A 16,200-nucleotide genomic window follows, 5' to 3' on the forward strand; every position below is an offset into this window, starting at 1 on the left:
CAGTCTCATAGGCTAAGCGTATTATGCTCCGAAGCCAAAAGGAGAGAGAGGTTGCCGAAGCTTTTTGACCTCTCCTCTGTCCAGAGTAAACGACAAACAGGGCAGATGTTTGACGAAAATCTTTAGTAGCCTGTAAGTAAAACTTCAAGGCACGGACTACTTCCAGATTATGCAAAAGACGTTCCTTCTTTGAAGAAGGATTAGGACACAATGATGGAACAACAATCTCTTGATTGATATTCCTGTTAGAAACTACCTTAGGTAAAAACCCAGGTTTGATACGCAGAACTACCTTGTCTGAATGAAAAATCAGATAAGGAGAATCACAATGTAAGGCAGATAACTCAGAGACTCTTTGAGCCGAGGAAATAGCCATCAAAAACAGAACTTTCCAAGATAAAAGTTTAATATCAATGGAATGAAGGGGTTCAAACAGAACTCCCTGAAGAACTTTAAGAACCAAGTTTAAGCTCCACGGGGGAGCAACAGTTTTAAACACAGGCTTAATCCTAACCAAAGCCTGACAAAATGCCTGGACGTCTGGAACTTCTGCCAGACGCTTGTGCAAAAGAATAGAGCAGAGATCTGTCCTTTTAAAGAACTAGCTGATAAGCCTTTGTCCAAACCCTCTTGGAGAAAGGACAATATCCTAGGAATCCTAACCTTACTCCATGAGTAACTATTGGATTCACACCAATAAAGATATTTACGCCATATCTTATGGTAGATTTTCCTGGTGACAGGCTTCCGAGCCTGTATTAAGGTATCAAAGACTGACTCGGAGAAGCCACGCCTTGATAGAATCAAGCGTTCAATCTCCATGCAGTCAGTCTCAGAGAAATTAGATTTGGATGATTGAAAGGACCTTGTATTAGAAGGTCCTGCCTCAGAGGCAGAGTCCATGGTGGAAGAGATGACATGTCCACTAGGTCTGCATACCAGGTCCTGCGTGGCCACGCATGCGCTATCAGAATCACCGATGCTCTCTCCTGTTTGATTTTGGCAATCAGTCGAGGGAGCAGAGGAAACAGTGGAAACACATAGGCCAGGTTGAAGAACCAAGGAGCTGCTAGAGCATCTATCAGCGTTGCTCCCGGGTCCCTGGATCCGTAACAAGGAAGCTTGGCGTTCTGGCGAGACGCCATGAGATCCAGTTCTGGTTTGCCCCAACGGTGGACCAGTTGAGCAAACACCTCCGGATGGAGTTCCCACTCCCCCGGATGAAAAGTCTGACGACTTAGAAAATGCGTCTCCCAGTTCTCTACGCCTGGGATGTGGATCGCTGACAGGTGGCAAGAGTGAGACTCTGCCCAGCAAATTATCTTTGAGACTTCTAACATCGCTAGGGAACTCCTGGTTCCCCCTTGATGGTTGATGTAAGCCACAGTCGTGATGTTGTCCGACTGAAATCTGATGAACCTCAGGGTTGCTAACTGAGGCCAAGCTAGAAGAGCCTTGAATATTGCTCTTAACTCCAGAATATTTATTGGGAGGAGTTTCTCCTCCTGAGTCCACGATCCCTGAGCCTTCAGGGAGTTCCAGACTGCGCCCCAACCTAGAAGGCTGGCATCTGTTGTTACAATCGTCCAATCTGGCCTGCGAAAGATCATACCCTTGGACAGATGGACCCGAGAAAGCCACCAGAGAAGAGAATCTCTGGTCTCTTGATCCAGATTTAGTAGAGGGGACAATTCTGAGTAATCCCCATTCCACTGACTTAGCATGCATAATTGCAGCGGTCTGAGATGCAGGCACGCAAATGGCACTATGTCCATTGCCGCTACCATTAAGCCGATTACTTCCATGCACTGAGCCACTGACGGCGTGGAATGGAATGAAGGACACGGCAAGCATTTAGAAATTTTGATAACCTGGACTCCGTCAGGTAAATTTTCATCTCTACAGAATCTATAAGAGTCCCTAGGAAGGAGACTCTTGTGAGTGGTGATAGAGAACTCTTTTCCACGTTCACTTTCCACCCATGCGACCTCAGAAATGCCAGAACTATCTCAGTATGAGACTTGGCAATTTGAAAGCTTGACACCTGTATCAGGATGTCGTCTAGATACAGAGCCACCGCTATGCCTCGCGGTCTTAGAACCGCCAGAAGTGAGCCCAGAACCTTTGTAAAAATTCTCGGGGCAGTGGCCAACCCGAAGGGAAGAGCTACAAATTGGTAATGCCCGTCTAGAAAGGCAAACCTTAGGAACCGATGATGATCTTTGTGAATCGGTATGTGAAGGTAGGCATCCTTTAAGTCCACTGTGGTCATGTACTGACCCTCTTGGATCATGGGTAGGATGGTCCGAATAGTTTCCATTTTGAATGATGGAACTCTGAGGAATTTGTTTAAGATGGTCTGAAGGTTCCCTCTTTCTTGGGAACCACAAACAGATATGAATAAAATCCCTGTCCTTGTTCCGTCCGCGGAACTGGATGGATCACTCCCATTATTAGGAGGTCTTGCACACAGCTTAGGAATGCCTCTTTCTTTATCTGGTTTGCTGATAACCTTGAAAGATGAAATCTCCCTTGTGGAGGAGATGCTTTGAAGTCCAGAAGATATCCCTGAGATATGATCTCCAACGTAATGATACAAAGGTGAAGATAGAAGGATAACACCTCAAAAGTGCAGTCAAAATATTTTAATAGATACAGGTTCAGACAAGTAAAATATCACAACGTTTCGGGGTCAATACCCCTTAGTCATGTGATACAGCATAACCTTAACACACCTGTTTAAGTAGGCTAACAAATTAACCCTAAATGCACTTTGCAATTTTACTTTAACATAATCATGTGTAGATACTGACCCCTGCAGGCCAGGTGTGAAAATGGCATGTAAATTTAAAAACAATTTATCAGGAAGCCTCCAGTCACAATTTCTTAAAGAAAAGATGCAAAGTAAATACAAAATAATTGTTATGTGTGGTCACCCAAATAGATACATATAAAAATATGTCTAATTACTCAAGTGCATATATACAAAAGTGCATATATACAAAAAATTCATGTATACAGAAACAAATTTTATGTTATTAAACAATAGATTGCATATCAAGCTGCCCCAATGTTGCTAAATTGGTAAATGAATGAATGATATTTCAGTATTTTTAACTATACAGAGGGTAGTTACATAATGAAAGGACAGTCATGTCTTACTAAGAGCTGGAGAAAGAAAACCTAGAGTGAAAACTCATAGCCTAATATCTCTTAAATACCTAATCAAAAGGAATAACTTAATAAAACACAGACCAGTCAATCTCCCTATTCATCCCCTTCGGCTCCAGGGTATCTAATTTGAATATCCAAAAAGATTCACGTTGTTTTAATAGACGTGTTCTATTGCCACCACGTCTTGGGATCTTAATATGATCGATAACCTGGAACCGAAGTTGACTGACTTGATGGCCAGCTGACAAAAAATGATGTGCTACTGGGGCAGTATACACCTTGCACCTGATGTTACTCTTGTGCTCAGTGATACGGTCGCCCACCCGTCTGGTGGACTCACCCACATAGGCACGCCCACACGGACATTTGATCAAATAAATGACAAAGCTCGTATTGCAAGTGTAATAGTCCTTGTGCTTAAATTTATATCCTGTCTGAGGGTGCACAAAGTAGGGACTCTTAATGATTGACCCACAGTTTACACACCCCAAACAGGGAAAACAACCCAAGTTCTTTTTGGTGATATATCCCTGCTGAGGAGCTCTGCCAGCGCCCAAATCTGCCTTTACCAAAGTATCTCTCAAGCTTTTATTACGCTTATAGGCTGGTAATGGATACCGGCAGAACTCCTCAACATTGGGGATGCAATCTTGTAAAATACTCCAATGTTTGCGTACAATACGGGCAATGTCATTACTTTGTCTGCAGAAATTGGAAACAAAAACCATCCTTTTCCCTTTATCTTGTGAGGATTTTGGTTTAAATAATGTTTCTCTGTCTAGAGCAGACACATTTTGTATGGTCTCTTGAATCAAAGAGGGTGGATACCCCCTCTGGATGAATTTTTGGCCCATCTCTGCAAGTCTGATTTGTGATATATTGGAGTCATCAACAATCCTTTTAACTCTGAGCATCTGACTGCGAGGCAGAGAGTGCACAAGAGGTAAAGGATGAGCACTTTCATAGTGAAGTAAACTGTTCCTATCAGTGGCTTTCCTGAATAAATCAGTCTTAAAACCTAGGCCACATTTGGTAACAGTTACATCCAAGAAATCAATTTTGTGTTCGCTCCACACCAGTGTAAATTTAATATTGTTGGTAGCCTGATTTAAATCCGCCACAAAGGACTCCAGAGCCCCAACGTCGCCCAGCCAAATACCAAAAATATAGTCGATGTAGCGCCACCAAGTGGCGCCACACCGGCGAAATTCAGGGTGTTCAAAAACAAACCTCTCTTCAAATAAATTCATAAAAATATTGGCATAATTAGGGGCGACGTTGGAGCCCATGGCAGTACCCTGCAGTTGCATATAAAACTGGTCCTCAAAAAGGAAATAATTGTTATACAAAATTATTTCCAATAGTTGTAAAATGAAGCAAACCTCAAAAGCAGAGTACAGCCCACAGGTTGACAGTGCACTATTCACAGCACCGATGCCACTAGCATGTGTGATGGATGTATACAGGCTAGTGACATCAAGGCTAAACAAGATCAATTTATCAGTGCCCAATTCCAGATTGTGTATTTTTGCAAGGAAATCATTAGTGTCCTTAATGAAAGTACATGACTGCTCCACCAATGGTCTCAGAATCTTATCCAAATAAATCGCAATATTTGAGAAGATGGAGTTAGTCCCTGCAACAATAGGACGACCAGGTGGAGCAGTCATGGACTTATGGACTTTGGGTAATACATAAAGGACCGGAGTGATCGGATCCTTAACCAGTAAAAATTGGCTAGTTTTCTTATCAATGATATTTGATCTCAGCGCAAAATCTACACAAACCTGAATTTCTTGTTTCAGTTTGAAAATGGGATTAGATGACACAGGTTTATACACAGATTGGACACTCAATTGGCGATTAATTTCATCCTTGTAGTAAGACTTATTGAGAATGACGGTAGCACCGCCCTTATCCGCCGGTTTCAAAATGATGCCGGTATTCTCCTTAAGTCTACTCAAGGCTTGAGTATCATTTTTAGTAAAATTGCTTTCTAAAAGCCTTTCTGAAGTACTCTCACTTCACTGTTATCCAGTTGGTAATCTGAACTGTTAATAATTATATCTTGCGGGATCTCGTTGCCCTCCCCGGCTGTGGTCTCCCCGTCGTTCTCACCTTGACTTTGGCTGTCTGTTTGCCGCTTGTGTTTGCGGCCGCCACGTTTCCAGGGACCTCTTCGCCGTCGCTCTGAGTGAAATCTGAGGAGTCAGAGCTGCTGTTGCTAACCGCCCCCGGCTGCTGTTGATGACGTCTTCTCTGGCCGGATGCGCTACGGCGCATCTTACCCTGTGGGTCATAGATCCATCTGTAAACACGATTGGACGAGTAGTCCTGCTCGTCACGTTGGAACTTGGTTCTCTTTCGTTCAGATTACCAACTGGATAACAGTGAAGTGAGAGTACTTCAGAAAGGCTTGTCATTCTGCCCTTCAAGCAATTTCAACCCCTTTGAGACTCATAAGGATATCTATAGGTTCTTCAGGAACATTAGATTAAAATATTGGCACGCAACCTCATATGGGTCTCATCCAGAACTTGGGAAAACATCAGTTGCTCCTAATGTATCTGCTAAATTGGGGAATGTTGTAGATTCTATTAAAGATGGTGCTAATACAATATTGCCTGCTCCCAGACCGTCTCTAAATATAGGTGATTTAGGTTTAAGGAATAAGAGTGCATTTTATCCACAACACACACATTTTGGCATTGAGACCTTTGAAAAGTTGGTATTATCTGATCTTAAAAAATTACAACTACGTGTGCAGAACCAACGTTTGAAGGGTAAATTCAATAAAAGCAATTTTACTAAAAATGATACTCAAGCCTTGAGTAGACTTAAGGAGAATACCGGCATCATTTTGAAACAGGCGGATAAGGGCGGTGCTACCGTCATTCTCAATAAGTCTTACTACAAGGATGAAATTAATCGCCAATTGAGTGTCCAATCTGTGTATAAACCTGTGTCATCTAATCCCATTTTCAAACTGAAACAAGAAATTCAGGTTTGTGTAGATTTTGCGCTGAGATCAAATATCATTGATAAGAAAACTAGCCAATTTTTACTGGTTAAGGATCCGATCACTCCGGTCCTTTATGCATTACCCAAAGTCCATAAGTCCATGACTGCTCCACCTGGTCGTCCTATTGTTGCAGGGACTAACTCCATCTTCTCAAATATTGCGATTTATTTGGATAAGATTCTGAGACCATTGGTGGAGCAGTCATGTACTTTCATTAAGGACACTAATGATTTCCTTGCAAAAATACAAGACTGATAAATTGATCTTGTTTAGCCTTGATGTCACTAGCCTGTATACATCCATCACACATGCTAGTGGCATCGGTGCTGTGAATAGTGCACTGTCAACCTGTGGGCTGTACTCTGCTTTTGAGGTTTGCTTCATTTTACAACTATTGGAAATAATTTTGTATAACAATTATTTCCTTTTTGAGGACCAGTTTTATATGCAACTGCAGGGTACTGCCATGGGCTCCAACGTCGCCCCTAATTATGCCAATATTTTTATGAATTTATTTGAAGAGAGGTTTGTTTTTGAACACCCTGAATTTCGCCGGTGTGGCGCCACTTGGTGGCGCTACATAGACGATATTTTTGGTATTTGGCTGGGCGACGTTGGGGCTCTGGAGTCCTTTGTGGCGGATTTAAATCAGGCTACCAACAATATTAAATTTACACTGGTGTGGAGCGAACACAAAATTGATTTCTTGGATGTAACTGTTACCAAATGTGGCCTAGGTTTTAAGACTGATTTATTCAGGAAAGCCACTGATAGGAACAGTTTACTTCACTATGAAAGTGCTCATCCTTTACCTCTTGTGCACTCTCTGCCTCGCAGTCAGATGCTCAGAGTTAAAAGGATTGTTGATGACTCCAATATATCACAAATCAGACTTGCAGAGATGGGCCAAAAATTCATCCAGAGGGGGTATCCACCCTCTTTGATTCAAGAGACCATACAAAATGTGTCTGCTCTAGACAGAGAAACATTATTTAAACCAAAATCCTCACAAGATAAAGGGAAAAGGATGGTTTTTGTTTCCAATTTCTGCAGACAAAGTAATGACATTGCCCGTATTGTACGCAAACATTGGAGTATTTTACAAGATTGCATCCCCAATGTTGAGGAGTTCTGCCGGTATCCATTACCAGCCTATAAGCGTAATAAAAGCTTGAGAGATACTTTGGTAAAGGCAGATTTGGGCGCTGGCAGAGCTCCTCAGCAGGGATATATCACCAAAAAGAACTTGGGTTGTTTTCCCTGTTTGGGGTGTGTAAACTGTGGGTCAATCATTAAGAGTCCCTACTTTGTGCACCCTCAGACAGGATATAAATTTAAGCACAAGGACTATTACACTTGCAATACGAGCTTTGTCATTTATTTGATCAAATGTCCGTGTGGGCGTGCCTATGTGGGTGAGTCCACCAGACGGGTGGGCGACCGTATCACTGAGCACAAGAGTAACATCAGGTGCAAGGTGTATACTGCCCCAGTAGCACATCATTTTTTGTCAGCTGGCCATCAAGTCAGTCAACTTCGGTTCCAGGTTATCGATCATATTAAGATCCCAAGACGTGGTGGCAATAGAACACGTCTATTAAAACAACGTGAATCTTTTTGGATATTCAAATTAGATACCCTGGAGCCGAAGGGGATGAATAGGGAGATTGACTGGTCTGTGTTTTATTAAGTTATTCCTTTTGATTAGGTATTTAAGAGATATTAGGCTATGAGTTTTCACTCTAGGTTTTCTTTCTCCAGCTCTTAGTAAGACATGACTGTCCTTTCATTATGTAACTACCCTCTGTATAGTTAAAAATACTGAAATATCATTCATTCATTTACCAATTTAGCAACATTGGGGCAGCTTGATATGCAATCTATTGTTTAATAACATAAAATTTGTTTCTGTATACATGAATTTTTTGTATATATGCACTTTTGTATATATGCACTTGAGTAATTAGACATATTTTTATATGTATCTATTTGGGTGACCACACATAACAATTATTTTGTATTTACTTTGCATCTTTTCTTTAAGAAATTGTGACTGGAGGCTTCCTGATAAATTGTTTTTAAATTTACATGCCATTTTCACACCTGGCCTGCAGGGGTCAGTATCTACACATGATTATGTTAAAGTAAAATTGCAAAGTGCATTTAGGGTTAATTTGTTAGCCTACTTAAACAGGTGTGTTAAGGTTATGCTGTATCACATGACTAAGGGGTATTGACCCCGAAACGTTGTGATATTTTACTTGTCTGAACCTGTATCTATTAAAATATTTTGACTGCACTTTTGAGGTGTTATCCTTCTATCTTCACCTTTGTATCATTACGTTGGAGTGTGGCAGTCACTTCATAAGGATTACCCTCACCTCTTTGAGGATTTTTGCTGTATGCTGGACTCTATTTCATATGATCTCCAACGCCCAGGGATCCTGAACATCTCTTGCCCACGCCTGGGCGAAGAGAGAAAGTCTGCCCCCCACTAGATTCACTTCCGGATAGAGGGCCGTTCCTTCATACTGTCTTGGGGGCAGCAGCAGGCTTTCTGGCCTGCTTGCCCTTGTTCCAGGACTGGTTAGGTTTCCAGGCCTGTCTGGAATGAGCAACAGTTCCCTCTTGTTTTGAAGCGGAGGAAGTTGATGCTGCTCCTGCCTTGAAATTTCGAGAGGCATGAAAATTAGACTGTTTGGCCTTTGATTTGGCCCTGTCCTGAGGAAGGGTATGACCCTTGCCTCCAGTAATGTCAGCAATAATTTCCTTCAAGCCAGGCCCGAATAAGGTCTGCCCCTTGAAAGGAATGTTGAGTAATTTAGACTTTGAAGTCACGTCAGCTGACCAGGATTTAAGCCATAGCGCCCTACGCGCCTGGATGGCGAATCCGGAATTCTTAGCCGTTAGTTTAGTCAAATGAACAATGGCATCAGAAACAAATGAGTTAGCTAGCTTAAGCGTTCTAAGCTTGTCAATAATTTCATTTAATGGAGCTGTCTGGATGGCCTCTTCCAGGGCCTCAAACCAGAATGCCGCCGCCGCAGCAGTGACAGGCGCAATGCATGCAAGGGGCTGTAAAATAAAACCTTGTTGAATAAACATTTTCTTAAGATAACCCTCCAATTTTTTATCCATTGGATCTGAAAAAGCACAACTGTCCTCAACCGGGATAGTGGATAGTGGGGAAAAGGGCACACCGGGTCTATCCCACTCCTTGCTAATAATTTCTGTAAGCCTTTTAGGTATAGGAAAAAAGTCAGTACACACCGGCACCGCATAGTATCTATCCAGCCTACACAATTTCTCTGGAATTGCAACTGTGTTACAGTCATTCAGAGCAGCTAATACCTCCCCAAGCAATACACGGAGGTTCTCAAGCTTAAATTTAAAATTAGAAATCTCTGAATCAGGTTTCCCCGAGTCAGAGATGTCACCCACAGACTGAAGCTCTCCGTCCTCATGTTCTACATACTGTGACGCAGTATCAGACATGGCTCTTACAGCATTTGCGCGCTCTGTATCTCTCCTAACCCCAAAGCTATCGCGCTTGCCTCTTAATTCAGGCAATCTAGATAATACCTCTGACAGGGTATTATTCATGATTGCAGCCATGTCTTGCAAGGTAATCGCTATGGGCGTCCCTGATGTAATTGGCGCCATATTAGCTTGCGTCCTCTGAGCGGGAGGCGAAGGGTCTGACACGTGGGGAGAGTTAGTCAGCATAACCCTCTGGTGATAATTCTTTTATAGATAAAGACTGATCTTTACCGTTTAAGGTGAAATCAATACATTTAGTACACATTCTCCTATGGGGCTCCACCATGGCTTTCAAACATAATGAACAAGTAGGTTCCTCTGTGTCAGACATGTTTAAACAGACTAGCAATGAGACTAGCAAGCTTGGAAAACACTTTAAAACAAGTTTACAAGCAATATAAAAAACGTTACTGCGCATTTAAGAAACACAAATTTTCCCAAATTTTGAAATAACAGTGAAAAAATGCAGTTACACTAACGAAATTTTTACAGTGTATGTAGTAAGTTAGCAGAGCATTGCACCCACTTGCAAATGGATGATTAACCCCTTAATACCAAAAACGGAATAACAAATGACAAAAAAGTTTTTTAAACAGTCACAACAACTGCCACAGCTCTACTGTGGCTTTTTACCTCCCTCAATACGACTTTTGAAGCCTTTTGAGCCCTTCAGAGAAGTCCTGGATCATGCAGGAAGAAGCTGGATGTCTGTGTCTGTAATCTTTGCTGTGCAAAAAAACGCCAAAATAGGCCCCTCCCACTCATATTACAACAGTGGGAAGACTCCAGGAACTGTTTCTAGGCAAAATTTAAGCCAGCCATGTGGAAAAAACTAGGCCCCAATAAGTTTTATCACCAAACATATGTAAAAAACGATTAAACATGCCAGCAAACGTTTTAAAATACACTTTTATAATAGTATGTATCTCTATTAATAAGCCTGATACCAGTCGCTATCACTGCATTTAAGGCTTTACTTACATTACTTCGGTATCAGCAGCATTTTCTAGCAAATTCCATTCCCTAGAAAAATATTTTAACTGCACATACCTTATTACAGGAAAACCTGCACGCTATTCCCCCTCTGAAGTTACCTCACTCCTCAGAATATGTGAGAACAGCAAAGGATCTTAGTTACTTCTGCTAAGATCATAGAAAACGCAGGCAGATTCTTCTTCTAAATACTGCCTGAGGTAAACAGTACACTCCGGTACCATTTAAAAATAACAAACTTTTGATTGAAGAAATAAACTAAGTATAAAACACCACAGTCCTCTTACGACCTCCATCTTAGTTGAGAGTTGCAAGAGAATGACTGGATATGGCAGTGAGGGGAGGAGCTATATAGCAGCTCTGCTGTGGGTTATCCTCTTGCAACTTCCTGTTGGGAAGGAGAATATCCCACAAGTAATGGATGATCCGTGGACTTAACAAGAGAAATAACACTATACCCAAAAACATTCTCTGTTTCATTTAAATAGAATGTTTCATAATGTAAAACGGTGATTTTATTTTTAAATAGATGGTAATGTGATGAATATAAACTTTTCTTTCATAAGGTGGTGAGAGTCCAAGATCCATTACGCATGGAATGACAATTTTCACTATTAGGAGGAAAAAAATCCCAAATCTTCAAGGGCACTGCTTCAGAGTCCAGCAACCCGTTCATTTGTTTAAGCTCTATATGAGCGATTAATAGCCTTTCTGTCTTAGACTTAATTGTATTTCTGTAACTGCCTCTGAGCTTGCACCATAATTAGAGTAATTTGTTGTGAGGGTATACCTCTTTTTCTCAGTTAATTATTTACCCGTGTTTAGTTCGTAGGTGGTCTGTTATTTTGTAGTCTCTTCAGCTACTTTATTTGATAAGTTATTATTTTTGCTACGTGGTTGCTGGCTCACCATATCTTTCAGTTTTTAATCTAAGTATTAATGCACACTTTACACTATATTATTTTATTTTCATTAAAAGTTAAGTTTTATCCATTTTTTTTATCCGTTTCCTTCCTCTGCCCCCATTGGCACAGTTATATCGCTCCCCCGTTTTTCCTTGAGTGCTCCTTTGTTGTCCACCTTTCTCTCTTTGTTGCTTTACTTACACTTCATCCTTCCCACATCACTGGTATCTTAGTCTAAATATTTGCCTTCCAGGAGGTGGGTGAAGAAATTAGGTGCTCCTGAATTATCAAGAAAGGGTGCTCAGACTGATTTGAGGCCCATTTTCCCTCTCAGAAGAGAACTACTGCCAAGGGTCAGAGGGTAAATTGGAGTATGGGGCAGGCACACAATTACTCGCAGTGTTGTAGTTAGTCACAGGCCTACCACAGGCGTTGCAGGGATTGGTCCCTTAGCCTTCCCCTGTGGGTCGTCGATATACTCCTGCTTTATATTCTCTGCTGGAATGTGCTCAGTACTGTATGGGTATAATATTTGCATTCACATAGCACACAGGATATATGTAGGTACATTTTATAATAGTACATCATAGCCAGGGGACCTCAAAGTACCAGAACATGTTCAGTTACTTAAGGGTATGAGTATCATGTCCCTTTAATTATGCCTAAGAAAGTGATTTGCCATGTACTTTCATTGGTTATTATGTATCCTTTTCCTGTAATTTAACAATGAAATGCAGAGTTCAGAAGCCTAACCTTGCTACATTATATACAGAAATTGCTTGGTCAGTGTAACAAACATAAAAACAGTATTCAAATTAAGTAAACTCAGTATTCATAACACCATTCATAAGATACATACACAAGCTATTCTTATTAAAAACATGAGACTTCCAGATAGGCCCCCACTTACCGGATTATATGTAATGTCGGGAAGAAAGGTCTCTGTTCTCGAAGCCAAGAAATAAAAGCTATAGTTCTAGCCGATTCAGCTGTATCAAGCTCAGGCAGCTGATTCTGTTACAGAAAGATATCTAATTAAGCATTTATAACTGTGTATTTAACCTATATGCTTTTGCATAACCCCTTTTTAGTCAACCATCATAAATGTTACAGCTTATTCTTTGGGGGGAAAAATGAATGACATAGTAATTAGTTGGCTTGTGCAAGTATGCCAAGCTACAGCAAACAAGCACATCTGTAAACATGTAAGGTTACTACCATAATAAGTTTAGGTTATTGCTTATCATGATATCAGGAATATAATCTTACCATCTCCTGCGGCATTGAAGGGTAATTAGCAACACCAAGAACCTGGGTGTAGAAATTCTGTCCACAGTTGCGTCCCACCCACAGCAACAATATCTAAAAAATAAAACAAAAAATAAAGAACAAACCAACAAACATTTAGTTCATGATATGGATGTCTCTCACCAAAAGACCAATAATGTTAATCTTAAAGAATAAACAGACAGCAGCAAGTGTGATATTCCAAAAATAAAGTAAAACAATTGTAGTGCATATTTAAAACTATAGGACTCCATTATATATGGAGCGTCGCCCGCAAAAGCCGGAGACGCCAGATTTTACGCAATTTTGGTATTACATATACGGCGTAGCATACAAGTTACACGCGTATATTTCAGCCTTCGCCCATATTTTTTTAACCATAGACTAACATAGAACAGATGCGCAATTTGGTATCCAATATACAGCGTAAGGACTTACGCGCACAGAATTCAGAAAATCTACTCCATTCTCATCTCGCCACAAATTGCAGGCGCAGCAACCCTTGCACTGACTAAAAAAGCACCGTAACTCCCTAAAATGCCTGCAAAAATAAACTAACACCTAACGCATGCGCAATGTCTTTCTACCTGTCAACCGCAATCCCCCACCACAATAACTAATAAAGTCTATTAACCTCTAAACCGCCATAGCTCCCAACGCAATAAACCTAACCCCTAACCTAACCTCCCCTAACCTAACACCCCCTAAATTAACTAAAATTACCTAATTTACAAAATACTAACGTTACTATTAAATATAAATAAAACTAACACTACTTAAAAAATAAAATTCAACTAAGTATAAATAGGGGTTTTACGTGTCGGGCTTATTTTTGGGAGGCGCCGGCAGTTTCTTAAGTGGCGTAAGTCACTGGCCACTCCAGAAATGTGTATTTACGCTTATTTCTGGACATCGCTAGTTTATCAGACTTATGCCATTTAGGAAATGCTGGCGCCGTATATGTAATACCCCGATGTGCGAGGTGACATTACAGGCGACACGGGTTCCCGCGCTTGCGACGAAACCTATGCCGTATATTTGATCGGGCCCATAGCATTTTTATATTTGGTCTTTTTTTTTCTCTTTTTTTTTTAAGTAGAGGGTAATGTATTATGTCAAACAGTGGTTGCCAAACTTAAAAGCACCATTTATACACCACCCTTTTTCTCTTTTTTTTTTCTTTGTTCAAGAGCCAGACAAAGATATTTCTAAAAAGATATATTTATAAAAATGCACAAAGTTTGGAGAAGAAAGGGAACTTCTAGGAGTTTTGCTTTTATGTCTCTTATCAAGCCCTAATGTGGAATAACTACCAACTGTAGCAATTTATATACATACTACCTTACAGATTTATCTGTAACATCATACTCCATATTTGTAAGCAACAAAGAACTTGAAAGAAGTAAATAGTAGATTGTTGGTATGTGAACTAATCCTTTCAAATGAAAGTTTAATGCTTTAAAGGGACAGTCTACAACAGAATCTTTATTGTTTTAAAAGATAGATAATCCCTTTATTACCCATTCACCAGTTTTGCACAACCAACACAGTTATATTAATATACTTTTTACTTTGGTGATTACCTTGTATCTAAGCATCTTCTGACAGCCCCCTGATCACATGGCTGTGACTGTTTATTATCTATTGATTTGCATTCAGTACTTTGTTGTGCTAAATCTTAAATAACTCGTTGGGTGTCAACACAATGTTATCTATATGGCCCACATGAACTAGCAGTTTCCTGTTGTGAAAAGCAAATAAAAAAAAAGCATGTGATGTGATAAGAGGCTGTCTGTAATGGCTTAGAAACAGGCAGAAATTTAGAGGTTTAAATGAAGTATATTAATATATCAATGTGGGTTGTGCAAAGCTGGGAAATGGGTAGTAAAGGCAGCACCTATCTTTTTAAACAATAACAATTTTAGTGTAGACTGTCCCTTTAACTACATTTCATTAGTATTATGTTTGGCTAAAATCAACTAACTTACAGAGCCAGCATCCAGCAAAAAAGCTCCATCTCTGCTCAGCTTCTCCACAGACAGCTGAAGTATAGCCGGCTGGGGTATTGTTTTGTCATTAATGTTTAGGGCACCCTGGAACAACAAGGAGAAATGTGTTAGAAATCACAATTAGAATAGTGGCTGTGTGTTACCACATTTCCATTAATCTTAATGGAACATATTTTCACATACAGAAACAAAATCATTTGAATAATATAGCTGATGTAACACAGGACATGAACAAATAAAGATATTTTAAGTAGATTGGAGAAAAATAACATACCTCATCCGTAAGATTGTCGACTCTGTAGAGATTAGGATGGGTCATCAGCATAAGCTGCACCAATGGTTGATTCTTAATCTGGCACATTGCAAAGGTCCTCTCATCCAGACTAGCATTTGTCCCAGTCTGGAAGGCTTTCTAACAACAAAATCATATCATACATGATCATAATAAAATACACATACTTATACCAGGCCTATTAAAGAACATTAAACTAAAAATGGAATATCTGTTAAAATGATTATGTATAGTGGGGGGAAAAATATTGAACCTGATAAATTAATTTCTTTCATATTAGCAAGAGTCCATGAGCTAGTGACGTATAGGAAATATACTATCCTACCAGGAGGGGAAAAGTTTCCCAAACCTTAAAATGCCTATAAATACACCCCTCACCACACCCACAATTCAGTTTAACGAATAACCAAGAAGTGGGGTGATAAGAAAGGAGCGAAAGCATCAAAAATAAAGAATTGGAATAATTGTGCTTTATACAAAAAAAATCATAACCACCACAAAAAGGGTGGGCCTCATGAACTCTTGCTACTATGAAAGAAATGAATTTATCAGGTAAGTTCTTACATAAATTATGTTTTCTTTCATGTAATTAGCAAGAGTCCATGAGCTAGTGACGTATGGGATAGCAGATACCCAAGATGTGGAACTTCCACGCAAGAGTCACTAGAGAGGGAGGGATAAAATAAAGACAGCCAATTCCGCTGAAAAATTAATCTAAAACCCAAATCAAAAGTTTCAATTTTTATAATGAAAAAAACTGAAATTATAAGTAGAAGAATCAAACTGAAACAGCTGCCTTAAGTACTGCTTCTGAAGAAGAGAAAACATCAAAATGGTAGAATTTAGTAAAAGTATACAAAGAAGACCAAGTCATTGCTTTGCAAATCTGATCAACAGAAGCTTCATTCTTAAAAGCCCAGGAAGTAGAAACTGACCTAGTAGAATGAGCCGTAAACCTCTGAGGCGGGGAATAACCAG

The 16,200-nt window shown here is 40.1% G+C and overlaps 1 protein-coding gene across 1 annotated transcript in view; it reads right to left on the reverse strand.

The window, feature by feature from the left end:
• SEC24A (SEC24 homolog A, COPII coat complex component) overlaps positions 1–16,200 on the reverse strand; it is a 182,062-nt gene that overhangs the window by 11,814 nt on the left and 154,048 nt on the right. The window contains 4 exon segments of the mRNA XM_053717212.1: positions 12,545–12,648; positions 12,904–12,996; positions 14,910–15,014; positions 15,205–15,342. Coding sequence (XP_053573187.1) covers positions 12,545–12,648; positions 12,904–12,996; positions 14,910–15,014; positions 15,205–15,342 — 440 coding nt within the window.

This window comes from Bombina bombina, chromosome 6, assembly GCF_027579735.1.
Source record: "Bombina bombina isolate aBomBom1 chromosome 6, aBomBom1.pri, whole genome shotgun sequence".
Lineage (NCBI taxonomy): Eukaryota > Metazoa > Chordata > Amphibia > Anura > Bombinatoridae > Bombina > Bombina bombina.